The following is a 16986-nucleotide window of genomic DNA, read 5'->3' as shown; positions in this document are numbered from 1 at the left end:
GGAATTCTATACCTATACAACACTATTAAATCAAGTAGGGAGGGTAAATTGAAAAATAATTCAGTCATACAGGATCTCAAAAAAAATTCTTCCATGCATCCTTTTTTAGGAAGCTGCTGAAGGAGTTTCCACCACAAGAACTGTGTAAACCAAGACAGGGCTTCCCAGGTGACTCATTGGTAAAGCATCCACCTGCCAAAGCAGGAGACATGGGTTTGGCCCCTGGATTGGGAAGATCCTCTGGAGAAGGAAATGGAACCCCCTCCAGTATTCTTGCCTGGGAAATCCCATGGGCAGAGGAGCCTAGAGGGCTAAAGTCCTTGGTGTCGGAAAAGAGTCAGACACAATTTAGCTATTCAACACTAAAAACAAACCAAGAAAGAGGACATGAGAAATGGAAGATGGTGCTCTGGTGCAGGAGATAATAGAGGGAAACCTTTCCATAATAACAGCAAGAGGATCTCCCAGGACAATAACTGTACCCAGTGTAAAGAGTAACTGGTAGGCAGAAAAATAGCCCCCAAACAGGTCTTAATTCCATAATATGTCCTCATTCTGAATACTTGTAAATACATTATGCTACATAGAGAGAGAGAGTTAAGATTGCAGATAAAATTAAGGTTGCTAATCAGTTTACCTTAGGGTAGAAAGATTATTCTGGATTTCCAGGTAAGCCCAATGTAATCACAAAGTTTCTGATGGAAATGGGAAGGAGTAGAGTCAGCATCATAGTGATGCAATTGAGAGAGACTCAACCAGCCATTTCTAACTTTGAAGACGAAAGGGAGCCAAAAGCCAAGAAATGCAGGCAGCCCCTTGAAGCTGGAAAAGACTACAAAACAGGTTCTTTGTGAGATCCTCTAGAAAATAACACAGCCTTGCTGACACCTTGATTTTAGCCTCGTGAGACCTATTTCAGATTTCTGACCTCCAGTACTATAAGACATTACATTTGTGTTGTGTTAAGCCACTGAATTTCTGGCCATTTGTTACGGCAGCCACAGGAACTCATACAGCAAGCAATTCAAGTTCGATCCTGGCATGTAGAGTTAACTGTTGTCACCATTATCCTATATATCTTAATGCAACTTCTGGGGGATGCGTCCTACCTGAGTAAGAGAAACAGCAGCGAAATGAAAAAATAAGAGACCATGGAGCTAGGGACACACTGAGGACCCACCTGGTCGCTGCGGGAGACCCCGTAGCGCAGCTCATTGACGAAATGCTCGCAGTTGGTGTGGAGCAGATGGTAGCAAAACTCGCGACCCACCAGCTTCTCCGCCAGCTGAACGATTTTGCTGGGAGGGAATGGGTTGTACTTGTCATCGTGCTTGTTGTTGACCCTATACGGATCTTTGCCAACCACATCACACAGCCGCTCCTTCTTTACTCTGGCCCTGTCGGCCAAGGAAGACATGATACTGGACCAACCAGTTCCAGAGATTTTGCTTGTGGATTCAGGATGAGGAACACGATTGGTCCTGGGCCAGCCCCCAGCCTAGCGTCCACCACATCCACAAGGGGATGAGCAGATGAGTCAGGGTCAGAGCTGTGTGGCTTTGGATAAGACCCTTGTGGTCTCTGGTCCCTGGTCTCCTTAGCTGAAAGGAGGAATGAAGTTCCATAATTTGTTGTGATTTTTTTAATCTACAGAAGCTGGCCTTGCACACCCTGTGACACCCCAGTGGCCCTCTTGATTGTGCAAACACAGGCTCTGAGCACACCCACCTCCCTGGGAGAATAGAGTGTGAATTTGTTGTGATCCTGCCAAGACTCCACTTCCCTGACACACACAAAGCTGATTGCTGCAGAAAAGGTGGATGGATTTGGGGAACAGATCCCATTCTTGATGTGTAGAGGTAGCTCGTGGCTTTAATTTGTATTTCCCTAGCAGCTAAAGATGTTGAGCATCTTTTCATGTGCTAATTTTCCATCTGTGTGTTCTCTCAGAAGTACTGTCCCCTTCTCTATTTCCTGGAATTTTGTAAAAATTGGGACTGTTTCTTTAAACTGTTTATGAAATTTACTGGGGAAGCTATCTAGACCTGGATATTTCCATTTGGAAGATTTTTTAATTAAAAATTCAATTCCTTTAATAGGACGTAGAAATAGACTGTGTATCTATTTTATCTTGGGTTGCTTTTGATAGTTTGTGTTTTTCAAGAAATTGGTCCATTTAATCTAGATTCCATATATATGCATGACTATGCAATATTAGTTTTACTCTTTCTGACTACTTTACTCTGTATAACAGGTTCTAGGTTCATCCACCTCACTAAAACTGACTCAAATTCGTTCCTTTATATGGCTGACTAATATTCCATTGTACGTATGTACCCTATTTTCTTTATCCACTCATCTATCGATGAATATCTAGGTTGCCTCCATGTCCTGGCTATAATAAACAGTGCTGCAATGCACACTGGGGTACATGTGTCTTTTTGAATTGTGGTTTTCTCACAGCATCGACAGAGGAACCTGGTGGGCTGCAGTCCATGGGGTCGCTAAGATTCGGACACGACTGAGCGACTTCATTTTCACTTTTTCACTTTCATGCACTGGACAAGGAAATGGCAACCCACTCCAGTGTTCTTCCCTGGAGAATCCCAGGGGTGGGGGAGCCTGGTGGGCTGCCATCTATGGGGTCGCACAGACTCAGACATGACTGAAGTGACTTAGCAGCAGCAGAACATATGCCCAGTAGTGGGTTTGTTGGGTCATATGGTAATTTTATTCCTAATTTGTTAAGGAATCTTCATACTGTTCTCCATAGTGGCTGTACCAATCTACATTTAATCTTAGTCATCAAATGTAATATATACATAAAGTACATAATATGATTTTCTTATCTTTTCAATGTCTGTGGGGTCTTTAGTGAAAATCCTTCTTTCATTTCTGATGATGGTAATTTGAATCTTTTCCCCTTCTTTTCTTTGTCAGTCTCACTAGAGTTTTACCAATTTAATTGGTATTTTCAGAAAAACTGCTTTGACCCTATTGATTTTCTCTACTGTTTCCTGTTTCCAACTTCATAGATGTCTGCCCTTATCTTTTCTATTTCCTTCTTTTTACTTGCTTTGGTTTATTTTGCTCTTTTTTTCTAATTTCTTCAGTTGAAAACTCAGAGTACTGATTTTAAACTTTTCTTCCTTGCTAGTATAAGCATTTAAGATAATACATTTTTTCTCAGCACACTATCTATACCACACTAATATTGATATTTTGGGTGTGCTTTTTTGTTCATTTTAAAATGTTTGCTAACATCCATTGAGACTTCCTGCCAGATGAGCCTCGCGAGCTAAAGGCCATGGGATCATAAAGAGTCAGACACGACTTAGAGTCAGACAGGACTGACATTTAGACAGAAAATCCTTCCTTGCTTTCAGGGACCAGATGGACCACGTTGTTGTCTAATAGCCACTTTGAAAACATCTCAGCCAGATCTCCAGGTAGAGCGTTTGGCCTGCCTGCCCTAGAAAAACCAGATGAACATGAACCTAAGCCATCACAGAGAGTGGCTTCTTTGGGGAGAAGGGGTGATGCCTAATCTTCATCACGTGATGGGCAACCAGGACAGTGCAAGCACTTGTCTTGGGCACCAGCCCCCACCCCTGCTGAGACATGGGAAAGGAGGGAGGGTCCTGGGACTGTGTTGGCTGAGTCTGTGTTCACTCAGGTGTACCTTCATACGCCCGAGACTGTGTGGATGTGTTTCTGCACATGTGTACTTATTACACAGCATGCACAGCATCTTCCCAATATGTCCCAGCATGAGGCCCACCCAGGGCAATGCTGGGCAGTCAGTCTGTGGACAGACGCCCAAGCCCATCACCCTATGCTCATGGTGCCCATGGCCTCATTGAACCCCATCTTTAGGCCACCTCCTGCCCTCAGGATGCCCGTTTCTCATACCTGATGTCTTGAGAGATGCAAGTTGGAGAGATCTTAATGTGACCCAATGCGCAGTTCAGTCAGGAACCAGAACCTTGTGGGATCACACAGCTATCGGCTATGGGGTGGACACATGCCACAGGGCCCTTCCACCCACAAAACAACCTGACAAGGGAGCATCATCCCATTGTGGAGGCACAGGAACCAGGGTCCCTGAGACGATGCCCTGCTCAAGGTCACTTGTGCCAAGAGCCCAAGCCGGGCCTTTGCCCACATCTCCCACTAGGCACCCCACAGACATGCCTGACTCCGTTTCCTCACCCCATTCTTCATGGTCTGTGTTCCACCTCAGGGCACCCCAGCTGCAAAAACGAATCATTTTTCTGTTCTTGCTACATTCCTAACTGGGGAATGATGTCCCCTGTTCCAACCCCTCTTCCAGCTTTCCTAGTCCCCAGAGAGGGCTATCCTAAGTCCTCCAGCTCCCTAACACATCCTTTCCTTCTGCCCCACACTCACACCCACCCCTGCCACCTGCATCCAACCACAAAGTCCAGTCAGTGCCCACCCTGGAAGTTTATCCTGAATTCACTGCCTTGTCCATCTCCCATCCACTGACTTGGTCCAGGCCAGCGCCGTCCCTGCCTCTGTGACCCCCTCTACCCTCTGACTGCCCCTCCACCTCCTATCTCCATCACTCAATCCCCAAATGTCCCCAATTCTCTAAGACCACAGCTGGGATGCTAACAACAGCAGACGGTGGAAAGGCAGTCAGCTATGTCTCTACTTGGAAAGGAAATGGGGAAGGATATAGGTGCCTAGCACAGAACAAAGCCACACAGCCCCGCCCTTCCTGAGAAATATGATACCTTTTCCAGGAATTGACTGAGTTTCAGTAATTCTGGGGCTCTCTACATATCCACAAGCCTGCTGTGCATCCTCCTCCCATTCCCAGTGAGTCAATCGCCCCTGACTTTCCTGCCAGATGCTGTCTGATTGTTGGAGAACTGGTTCCTGTCTATTTGTAGCCTTGAAATAAGTTGGTTTTCACCCAGATGAGAAGCAGGTGAGTGCATCCCATATGTTGATTGGATAGTCAGTAGCCATCTCTCCCCATTATGCACGCACACACCACAGTCACTCACCTTCTCCCAGGCTCACAATCCTGCTGTTCATCAGGCAGCAGGCGACCCTCCAGCTACAGTTGATGCACCGTGAGTGGTCTGAAGCTGCTCTGGAAGCCCCTTTCTCTTTGCCCACGATTGGTTTGGAAGGGGAAGCATGACTTAGTTCTGGCCAGTGAAGAGGGAGAGCAGGCCAGCCAGGGGGTTATAGGAAAGACTATTCCCTGGAGGAAAAAAAAAAAAAAAGACAAGTGATGGGAAAGATCTTCCTTTAGTGCATTTGGACATCGCCAGGAAAAAATGTGCCCCTTGAGGCTGCTGCAGCCATGGTGACCAGGCAGGGTATCACTGGGGACACAGCACCAGCATGATGGAAAAGCCTAGGTCCTTAGTGGCCTCAACGAGCTACTGAAATGGATCTGAGTCACCAGCCTCTGTCTTCCTGTTAGAGTCGTGACAGCCCAGGCTGTCAAAACGCAGCCCAGGCTGCGTTTGTCTGCTTCTTGCAGCCAAACGCATTCTACAGGGGCATAGAGGTCTTGGGTCCCACATGCCATGAGGCACCCACCTCCTGAAGGCTTGTCCCATGGAGTGCAACACCCCATCTGGCCCACCACATGGCTTCTGACCCAGTATTTCCTAGAGTCGTTACAATGGCCTAGAAGGTGTACTAGGGGGTTGGCACCTCTGAGCCTCTAAATGCCCCTCTTCCTGGAGTAGGAACAGTCGTCCAGGATTTTGTTGAAAGAGACCTTGGGTTTCTCAAGCAAGGCCAGATGATAGCAGTGGCCTCCTACTCTACTTCCAGGGGGCTTTAAAGTCCCAGCGACTTTATGTTTTGAGGTAGGTAATCATTCACCTTTCCACTTAAAGCAAATCATGCTGCTGCTGCTGGTGCTAAGTCACTTCAGTCGTGTCCAACTCTGTGTGACCCCTTAGACGGCAGCCCACCAGTCTCCCCGTCCCTGGGATTCTCCAGGCAAGAACAATGGAGTGGGTTGCCATTTCCTTCTCCATTGCATGAAAATGAAAAGTGAAAGTGAAGTCACTCAGTTGTGTTCGACTCTTAGAGACCCCATGGACTGCAGCCAGGCTCCTCCTTCCATGGGATTTTCCAGGCAAGAGTATCGGAGTGGGGTGCCTTTGCCCTTCCAGTCTCCCTTTAAAAAACAAAAAGTTTACAGCTTTGTAATTTTTTAGAAGAGAAGAAAAGGGAAAGCAAAATTCTTAGCATTGACACAAAAGCTGGTGTGAGAGCAGAAAGATTGCAGTACTACTCTGGCTTGCGATGGCTTCGGTAAGTCCCCTAAAACTCCCCACCACTGACTCTAAACACGAGGGCAGCTCCCCTCCTGTAAAGGCCGGGTCTTGCTCTTCCCAGAGCCTGTCTGGAGTAGGCTTTCATAGAAAAATATATTGGTTGTTTAAAGCTCCCTTTTCCTGCTGGAACTGCGAGGTCTTGGGGCAGAGTGAGCTTGCTGTCTGTACTCAGCACAGTCTGGGGTAGGGGCTTCCATGGGGAGGAGTGGTGGGTGTTCTGGGGGCTGTGGGGAGGAAGCTGGGGTGGCAGTGGAGAGGGAAACCCTGGGACAAGGGAGATGAGTGTATCCCACCTCCTCTGCCTCCTCCATCACCCAAGGCATCGGCCCTGCTGCAGAGAATGCACTTGTATTTCAGCGTTCTGTTCCTGAAACACTCTCTGCCAAGCAGCCAGTGTTTCTGAATGAGAGAAGTTTCAGTGGGGGGGGGCAGGCTCCATTCCTAGTGTGCAGCTGGAAAGGAACAAGCCAGATTCCTGCCATTACTGAAAATCAACCAATTCTGGGAAGAGGTGTCATATTTCTCAAGAAAGGCAGCATCAAGCCTCGTTCTGAGGTACCCCCTGCCTGGTTCCTGCCCCATTTCCTTTCCAAGTAGAGACACAACTGATATCCTCCATTTCCCTGTCTGCTGTTGCCAGTACCCTGGCCATGGTCTTAGACATCTGGGATTACTTAGGGATGGAGTGAACAGTCCATCTATATGTTCTCCAGATGGAGACAGGAAGTGGGGTGGGGGTGGGGGGCTCAGGGGTCAGAGGGAGTCACAGAGGCAGGGACAGGGCTGCCCCGGACCAAGTCAGTGGATGGGAGATGAGGAGGCAGTGAATTCAGGGACAACTTTTAGGGTCAGCCTTCTCAGTTGGACATGAACTTAAGAAAGAAAGGGGGGGTGAGATGAGTCCAAGGTTCTCTGTAGATAATTTTGCTGCTGGGTATGTATATATATACAAGCTTGTTTCTCTGTACAGCTCTCCTTTCATTGGTATTTGCCTAGGACACAGTGAATTCCTTGAGTCTGTGTACCTACTGGCTGCTTATTACTTGACCCCATAGTATTCATGTCCAAAATATCTCTTTTTCTAATCCATAAACTCCTTGAGGGCTGGGTCTCTGCCTTGCCTTTACATCCTGGATTATTCATGGAAAAGCCCAGTTAAATTCCCCTTTGGGGATCGCTGTATTCAGTCATGCAGTCGTGTCTGACTCTTTGCAACCCCATGAACAGTAGCCTGTCAAACTCTTCTGTCCATAGGATTCTCCAGGCAAAAATACTGGAGTGAGTTGCTATTTCCTTCTCCACTGGGGATCCCTGATGACCTCTTAACTCTCAACCAACAATTAATGTACATTTTTTTTTACTTCTTTTCTGGAAAACAAATGAGATTCATAAATTGTGACCATTGTCCAGTGTTCTGAAATCGGTTCTCAGTAATGTCTGCGTGACTTCTTCTAGGAAGATAAATGTTATAGTTACTGCAATAAGACAGCATGATCTGTCTGTAAAATTGCAGCAAAAAAGATATTTTTCCTGCCACATGGGATGCTTCTTGGCATTTTTAGTGCTTCTATAAATAGAAATGAACTGCCCTTGACCCTGCCTCACAGCCACTATAGACTGGTGATGACCTATTCCCACTGCGCATCATTACTATCCTAGGGGAAGCCATACATGGGGAGTCCACACTCCCTCCTTATCTTTGATGGAGTCTCTCAGTCAGGCCAGAGTTTGGAGGTAGGACATGGGCAGGCCCCTATGTGTCTGTCCCCTAAGAGCAAGGGATGAGTGGGAAAGGACAGAGGGCTGGAACAACCTCTGAGGGGCTGTCTCCAGGTGTCCCAAAGAGATTTATGGTTGGTTTAGACGAGGGAAGTCCAGATCGGAGTGCCCCTACCTGCAGCTCTTAGCACAGTGTCTGGTATTGGGACCTCAGTACATTGAATGACAGTGATCTTGAAGATCTCCTGACTGTTCTCAGGCTCTGGGCCACTGCTCCCATCACAGGGCGGGGCTCTGATGAGCGTTTCCGCATCCTTCCCACCTTCCCCTGCAGACGCACGCAAACCCTCACTCCCACACATGCCCACTGTGATATAATGAGAAATGTATATTTAGTCTTGGTCCTGGGTTCCTGCCACAGAGCTTCTAAAACCCGAGTAACTTCCTGAGCGGTGGGGTTGAGAGGAATGCGTTTCATCATTCAGAAGAAGCCCCTTTCAACTGACCAGGTGATCAAAGAGCTGGAAGTAACATTAATCACCAATGGCCAATGATCTCATCAACCAAGCCTACATAATAAAGCCTCCATAAAACCGCTAAGCTGGAGTGTTGGTGAGAGCATGGAGGTGCTGGAGAGCAGAGTTCCTTGGAGTGGGCAAGGATGCTCTGAATCCTCCCCTGCCCCACAGCTTGCCCTCTGCATTCCTGAGTTGCATATTTTCTAGTAAACGGGTTGTCTAGCAAGTAAACTGTTTTCCTGAGTTCTATGAGCTGTTCCAGAAAACCACTGAACCCAAGGGAGGGGGCTGTGGGAACCATCAATTTATAGCCAGTTGTTCAGAGCACAGGTAACAACTTCAACTTGCACCTGGCATCTGAAGCTCAGTCTCCCGGGACTAAGCCTGTAGGGTCTGCACTGATTCTGGGCCATCAGTGTCAGAACTGAGTTAAACTGTGGGACACCCAGTCAGTGTGCACTGAGGATTGAACTGCTTAGTGTGGGAAACCCACACATCCGGTGTCAGAAGTAGAGGAGTGAGCACAGTGCACAGAGAGTTTTCCTTTGCTTATCACACACACATGCAGGCACTCTCACCCTCAGGAGGAGCAGCCAGGGGGACGTTACTGCCAGAGGCAGACTCCACCTGTCTGCCAGGCTCTGGGTCAGGTAGCGGAGTGTCTGTGGAATGCCGCCCCCCCCCAGATTTGGTAGCCTCTGCAGGGCCCCCAGGTGGGCAGTAGTCAGATAACCCATGTGCTTGCATATTGGTCACTATGGTGGTCAAGACGATGGCCTGGGAATCAGGCGGCATAGCGCTGAGTCCTGCTCACATCACTCAGGGCGGGGTGGTTTTGCAAAATCTCCTCTCCATCTCTGACCCTTGATTTCCTCTTTCATCACACGGGGTTCACAACAGAGCCTACCTCATAGGCGGGTTGTGTAAATTTATTGAACTATTCCTGTAAAACTGGTCAGCAGAGTCCTTGGCTCAGAGTAAGCGTTCAGTAAATAATATACTAGAAAGAGTAACAATAAGGTAGAAGTCCCAGTGAGGTGTGCACTTTGCAAGTAGTAATGACAGGTGGGCAGGCCCATAGTCCCTGGCAGACATGTGAAGTGGGCCGGGCACCAGCGTGGCTGGGAGGGCTCGGAAGGACGTCCTGGAGAGCTGTGAGATGAAGGCCGCTCAGCTGCTCCCTCGGGTCTGAGCCCACCCTGGTTCCCAGCTCTCCCATCACCTCTAACAGCCTTCTTCTTGGTTTTGCAGCCCGAACCCCAGCTTGGAGACCTGATTGAGATTGTCCGCGGTCCCTATTCACACTGGGCTGTCTACGTTGGTGGCGGATATGTGGTCCACCTGGCACCCTTAAGTAAGGGCACCCAGGGCCTCCACCATGCTGAGGCTGGAAGCAGAGGGGATAGGGGAGCTGTGGGTAACCAGGGACCCCAACATTCCTCTTGCTCCCCAACTGGCAGTTGGTTCCTGAATGCTACAAGAAGACATCTTGGTGTAGGGCCATGGTTTTCAAACTCTGCTCCTTGGAACCCAAGGGGTGTGCAGAGAAATTGAGGTGGGATTCCAAGGGTGCATTTCTACTGTAATGCATTTTATATGTTATGACCTTGTATAAAACACATTCAACTTTTAACTTTAATCTTAATTAAATAAATCACTTGGAAAGAGCACAGGTGTTTGGGCAGCAGAGGTGACTGTGGATCCAGTTTCATTCTCCACCCTCTGTTTCCTCATCTGTAAACTGAGGTTGAAAATTCTTAACTTGGGGTATTGTTGTAAGGATTCCCCCACTCCCTTTTCCTAAACTATTTAACTGTGGACAAATCTAAATGCAGTAAAATGAACAATATAGTCAAGTATATAGTCAATGAATTTTTAAAAATATATCCATCCATGTGACGATGAACAGATCAAAGCCTAGAACATCTCCACGGCCCTTAAAAGCCCCTCATAGCTCTTCAGGACCCTCTCTCCCTCCTGAGAGGCAGCCACTCCCCTAGATCCTCCTGCTTTTTTTGCCTGTTCTAGAACTTCAGGGCAACTCTTGTGTCCAGCTCTTTCACTGGCCCCATGAAGTCACCCATGCTGTTCTTACTTCTCCATTGCTGTGTATCCTCAGACAATGGGAATCCCTCAATTTGTTAACCACTCTTCTGCTGATTGGCATTGGATGTTTCCAGTTGTAGGCTGCTCCGCATGTGGCTGCTGTGAACATTCTTGGGTGTGTCTTCTGCTGACTTAGGGTGGTAGCAAAATCAGTGACCTCATGCTGTATTTATAGAGAAATCAAAGTAACCACAGTAGAAGTCACCATCCCCACCCTGATCAACCAAACCACCAATCTCAACACCCACAGAATCTGCCTTTGCCCTTATTTGTAAAGCCAGACCTGGGTTGGACTAGAGCCCTGGACTCCTCCTCTTACTTTCATAGGCATTTGCCCTCAAATTCCCCCCCTGCCTTCTGTGTTGTTCCTCTTGCCTTTGAAACCACTGGAATATCTCCCACTGGTAAACAAAGACCCCCTTGACACACATTCTCTCTACCTAACTTCCCATGGGGTAGATCTCTTGTCTGCCGTGGCCATTGCTGGCTCCTCACTTCCCATCCTCTCTTCTGTTCCACCAGGGGGTATTTATGCCCCTCCTGGAACATCTTTTATCAAGGCTTCATCAATATCCTGGTTCCACGTCTTCTTGCTTCTCTGCAGCATTTAGTACGAGTGACCTCTTTCTATGCTCCCTGGCACTGCCTTTCTTCCTTTCCCACTAGGCCCTTCCTTGTGGCCTCCTGTGGGAGGCGGGTAGGGTGGGTTCCTCTTGCTCTCCCATATCTCTCATTTTTACTCCTCCTTCATCTGTGTCCTGAATTCTAATACCTTCTATTTGTTGATATCTCCCTAAGACCACAACCTTAACTTAGGCTTCATCCTGCTCAGCTTCAGACTTGTATAACCTCTTGACTACTTGGCATCTTCACTTAGGTGTCTAACTGGCATGTTGAACTTGACACACCTCAGATGGAGGGCTCCAGACGACAACACCATTCAGTTGCTTAGACCAAAGTCTACACATCATTCTTGATCCTTTTCACCTGTACCTAATCCATTAGGAAATCCCATTGGCTTTATCTCCAAAGCAGACCCGCAATCTGATCACTTCTCAGCATCTCCACTGATGTGCCTGGGGTAAGATACCATGCTCTCTCACCTGATGCTACTGCAGTTCTGCTTGGTCTCTCTGCCTCTTGTCCACGATTGTCAGTCCTTCCTTTACTGGGCAGCCAGCATGATCATTGAAAAATATAAATCTGATTATGTCACTCCTCTCCCTAAAATTTCAACTGGCATTTCTGTCACGTATAGAAAAAGTTTCAAATCTGTGCTGTGGCCTCTGAGCCTGGCATGGTCTGGCCCAGGCTGCCTATCTGATCTTCCTCTTCTTCTCTCTTCTTGGGTCTCCAGACTTCACTGGCCTCCTGGCAGCCTTCCTTCCTGAGGTCCTTGCTTTTGTTCTCCCTTCTGCTTGTCATGCTCTTTCCTGGCTGTCACCAAGGCTGCCTCCCTTTCATCATTCAAGTCTCAACTCACATGGCCATTCCTGGGCATGGCCCTCCCGAGTCTGAGCGAGGGCAGCCTCCCCTGGTCATCCTCTCCTGTGTGACTTCACTTAATCTTCCCCACAGCCTTTTCAAAACCTGAAAGTGTTTTCTTTGTTCTATTTGTTCACTGTCAGTGTCCTTTCACTAGAGTGTATACTAGTTGAGGGCAGGTACGCTGTCAAGTTCATGGAAGGCTTCAGCACCTTGGACAAGGCCTGGCACATAGTAGGGCCTCAGTATTGACTGACTGTGCTGAGTGGGTGTAAATGCTGGACAGGAGACAGGAAAAGCATGACAGAGGTCTTGGTGGACAGTGTGACACCCATCATGGGTGAGCAATGCTCCTTAAAGGGAAAAGATGCTTCTATCTGCATCTCCTCATTGGAGCTTCACAGGAATTTTGTGAAATAGGTGAGGCAGGGGGATTGACCTCATACTACTGAGAAAATGGTGGAAGTCAGAGCTGGAAGGAAACTTAGAGAACGGCCCAGTGCTAATGAGAGCCAACACTTGCTGGGCACTAACCCTATGCCAGGCACTGGTGGGGGCACATTACCTAATCTGTTTCTTCAATCCTTGCAGCTCCTCATCCACAGCTGTAGGCACAGGTGGGACTTATTGGACCTGTTCGACAAGGAACTGGGGACTCAGAGAAGTTAAGCAACTTGTCCACAGTCATATAGCAGAGTGTCACAGTGGTGGGACTGAAACCCTGGCCCTGACTCTATCTCCTGCCTTTAAACCTGATGCTCTGCTATGAAATCTGAGGTTCCCCAAATTTCATTCATTGATTATTTGCCATATTCATGTGCTCTTTCTCCAATTGTTTAATTGGTATTTTCTTTAATGTTGTGTTCACTTCCTCAGTCGTGTCCGACTCACTGTGACCCCATGGATTGCAGCATACCAGGCTTCTCTGTGCTTTACCATCTCCCAGAGTTTGCTCAAACTCATGTCCAATGAGTCAGTGATACCAACCATCCATCTCATCCTCTGACATGCCCCTCTCCTGCCTTCAGTCTTCCCCAGCATCAGGGTCTTTTCCAATGAGTCAGATCTTTGAGCCAGGTGGCCAAAATGTTGGAGCTTCAGCTTTAACATCAGTCCTTCCAGTGAATATTCAGGATTGATTTCCTTTAGGATTGACTGGTTTCATCTCCTTGCAGTCCAAGGAACTCTCAAGAGTCTTCTCCAACACCAGCTGCAAAAGCATCAATTCTTTGTCACTCAGCCTTTTTTATTGTCCTGCTCTCACATCCATACATGACTACATGGACCTTTGTCAGTGAAGTAATGTCTCTGCTTTTTAATATGCTGTATAGGTTTGTCATAACTTTTCTTCCAAAGAGCAACTGTCTTTTAATTTCATGGCTGCAGTCCCCCTCGGGCTGTGATTTTGGAGCCCAAGAAAACAGTCTCTCATGACTAACTTTAAAAAGGAAAATAATTCTTTTAAAAGGAGCCTTAAATTCCTAAATTGATGTGTGTTAATGATTCCATCTTAGCTTGTATTTGTGGATTCCCAGCGGTGGCTCAGCTAAGTTAAGTGACATGTCAAGACCGTGCAGTGATGGAACCAGAATCAGCACCCATTGCTTCTGCCTCTGAGCCTGCACACACTCTCACCAGGGTGGCACCCAGCGTGTGGAGTGTAAGGAAGCCCTCATTGTTGGGTGTTGACTCTGAACTTGCACCTCTGAAGCTGGAACCTCCTGAAATTCTGTGCCCCAGGCACCTTGCTTGCCTCTCCCCTTGTCCCAGCCTCCTACCTGCTTGCCGAGGGGCTGAAGTTGGATGGGTCTCCAGAGTTCCCCTGATCCAGTCCCCACGCTGACCCTTTCAATAGACTCGGGGCTCAAACACAGCATCATCTTCTATTTACCTCACTGAATCCATTAAGCACCTCCTGCCCTACTAGGAGGAAATCTGAATTCCTCTGATTTTCCAAATCTCATGGTTGTTCTCTGGGCAGAGGGGTTCAGTCCTCTCTGGAAAGCTGAGCAGAACAGGACCTGCGCTCTGATCAGACCCTCTGGCCGTCGCTTGTTGCTGTCACGTGGTGTCACAGTGCAACATGTGTCCTGCCCCGTCTCATGGGATTCTTCCCCTCCTGGGAGAGACCAGGGGTTCCCGATCATGGCAGGGCCACAGAGGCTCTCTGAGGGACATGAGTCTCTGCTGCGATGTTCCCTGGGGTCCACCTCTTTAATGCAAGCCCAGTTTTCAGTCATCATACCCTCCCTACATGATATAAGCTGGTGACCTCAACAGGGATCTCTGTGCAGGCACCAGCTTTCGCTCCACACCATTCTGGCCCCTGTTTTGACCCCAGATCCCTTTCTTCAAGGCAGCTTTATTTCTGGAAATCTGTTGCACCTTCCAGGCCCTCAGCATTGACCAGGGCTGTGCGAATGTACCCCTCCTTGACCTCCCTGGTGTCACTCCTCTGGGAGCAGCTGTGGGGTTTTGGTCCCTTTATTCCCAGAAGGATGGAATCCCCTTCTGCAAACCCATTCAAGTTTTCTGCAGTAATCAGCTTTGTGTGTGTCAGAAAAGTGGAGCCTTGGCAGGGTCACAAAAAATTCACACTCTCTTCCCCCAGGGAAGTGGGTGTGCTCAGGGCCCATACTGCACAATCAAGAGGGCCACTGAAGTGTCACAGGGTGTACAAGACCAGCTTCTCTATGTTTAAAAAAAAAATCACAACAAATCACAGGATTTTACTCCTCTTTATTTCAGATAAGAAAACCAGGGACCAGAGACCACAATGGTCTTATCCAAAGCCACATAGCTCTGACCCTGACTCATCTGCTCATCCCATTGTGGATGTGGTGGATGCTAGGCTCCTGCTGGCCCAAGACCAATTGTGTTCCTCACCCTGAATCCACAGGCAAAATCTCTGGAATTGGTTGGTCCACTATCGGGTCTTCCTTGGCCGACAGGGCCAGAGTAAAGAAGGAGCGGCTGTGTGATGTGGTTGGCAAAGATCCGTACGAGGTCACAAACAAGCACAATGACAAGTACAACCCATTCCCTCCCAGCAAAATCGTCCAGCTGGCGGAGAAGCTGGTGGGCCGTGAGTTTTGCTACCGTGTGCTCCGTGCCAACTGCGAGCATTTCGTCAATGAGCTGCGCTACGGGGTCTCCCGCAGCGACCAGGTGGGTCCTCAGTGTGTCCCTAGATCCATGGTCTCTTATTTTTTCATTTCTCTTCTGTTTCTCTTACTCAGGTTGGACGCATCCCCCAGAAGTTGCATTAAGATATATAGGATAATGGTGACAACAGTTAACTCTACATGCCAGGATCGAACTTGAATTGATTGCTGTATGAGTTCCTGTGGCTGCCGTAACAAATGGCCAGAAATTCAGTGGCTTAACACAACACAAATGTATTGTCTTATACTTCTGGAGGTCAGAAATCTGAAACAGGTCTCACGGGGCTAAAATCAAGGTGTCAGCAAGGCTGTGTTATTTTCTAGAGGCTCTCACAGAGAACCTGTTTTCTAGTCTTTTCCAGCTTCAAGAGGCTGCTTGCATTTCTTGCCTTGTGGTTCTCTTTTGTCTTCAAAGTTAGAAATGGCTGGTTGAGTCTCTCTCCCATTGCATCACTATGATACTGACTCTACTCCTTCCCCCTTCCATCAGAAACTTTGTGATCACATTAGGCTTACTGGAAATCCAGAATAATCTTCCTATTCTAAGGTAAATTGATTAGCAAGTTTAATTCTATCTGCAATCTTAATTCTCTCTCTCCATGTAGCATAATGTATTTACAAGTATTAGGAATGAGGACATATTATGGAATTAAGACCTAGACATCTTTGGGGGATATTTTTCCTGCCTACCAGTTACTCTTTACACTGGGTACAGTTATTGTCCTGGGAGATCCTCTTGCTGTTATTCTAGAAAGATTTCCCTCTCTTGTCTCCTGCACCAGAGCACCATCTTCCAATCTCATGTCCTCTTTCTTGGTTTGTTTTTAGTGTTGAATAGCTAAACTGTGTCTGACTCTTTTCCGACACCAAGGACTTTAGCCCTCTAGGCTCCTCTGCCCATGGGATTTCCCAGGCAAGAATACTGGAGGGGGTTCCATTTCCTTCTCCAGAGGATCTTCCCAATCCAGGGACCAAACCCATGTCTCCTGCTTTGGCAGGTGGATTCTTTACCAATGAGTCACCTGGGAAGCCCTGTCTTGGTTTACACAGTTCTTGTGGTGGAAACTCCTTCAGCAGCTTCCTAAAAAAGGATGCATGGAAGAATTTTTTTTGAGATCCTGTATGACTGAATTATTTTTCAATTTACCCTCCCACTTGATTTAATAGTGTGTATAGGTATAGAATTCCAGGGCTTCTCTGGTAGCTCAACTGGTAAAGAATCATCCTGAAATGCAGGAGACTCTGGTTTGATTTCTGGGTCAGGAAGATCCCCTGGAAAAGGGATAGACTACCTACTGCAGTATTCTTGGGCTTCCCTGCCTGCAATGTGGGAAACCTGGGTTCAGTCCCCGGGTTGGGAAGATCCCCTGGAAGAGGAGGGCATGGCAACCCACTCTAGTATTCTTGCTTGGAGATTCTCCATGGACAGAGGAGCCTGGTGGGCTATCGTCCATAGGGTCACAAAGATTCGGACACGACTGAGCAACTAAGCACATAGGTATGTAATTCTAGGTTAGAAATTGTTTTACTTCAAGATTTTGAAGGCATTCTTCCATTGTCTTCTTGCTTCCAGCATTGCTATGTAGAAATCTAAAGTAATTCTGATTCCTGATCTTTTCTCGGTTTCCTGTTTTTCTCTCCTGCTCTAGAAGATGTAAT

At 47.6% G+C, this 16986-nt stretch overlaps 2 protein-coding genes across 2 annotated transcripts in view; one reads left to right on the top strand and one right to left on the bottom strand.

The window, feature by feature from the left end:
* Positions 1 to 3688, bottom strand: part of LOC104998716 (HRAS-like suppressor 3) — an 11344-nt gene extending 7656 nt beyond the window's left edge. Inside the window, exons 1-2 of the mRNA XM_010854049.1 lie at positions 3683 to 3688; positions 1181 to 1498 (exon numbers count right to left, since the gene is read on the bottom strand). Coding sequence (XP_010852351.1) covers positions 1181 to 1498; positions 3683 to 3688 — 324 coding nt within the window. The remainder of the gene's footprint in view (positions 1 to 1180; positions 1499 to 3682) is intronic.
* A 323-nt stretch (positions 3689 to 4011) lies between these two features.
* Positions 4012 to 15342, top strand: LOC104998715 (HRAS-like suppressor 3; the record flags this gene model as incomplete). The annotated part of the gene is made up of 3 exons (XM_010854048.1): positions 4012 to 4126; positions 6271 to 6312; positions 15063 to 15342. Coding segments are annotated over exons 1-3 (437 nt in total), but the record flags the coding sequence as incomplete, so codon positions are not given.
* Between the last annotated feature and the right edge of the window lie 1644 nt (positions 15343 to 16986).

The sequence above is a fragment of the Bison bison genome, unplaced genomic scaffold, assembly GCF_000754665.1.
Source record: "Bison bison bison isolate TAMUID 2011002044 unplaced genomic scaffold, Bison_UMD1.0 scf7180017864334, whole genome shotgun sequence".
Classification (NCBI taxonomy): Eukaryota; Metazoa; Chordata; class Mammalia; order Artiodactyla; family Bovidae; genus Bison; species Bison bison.
This window is presented reverse-complemented; position numbering and strand designations above follow the sequence as displayed.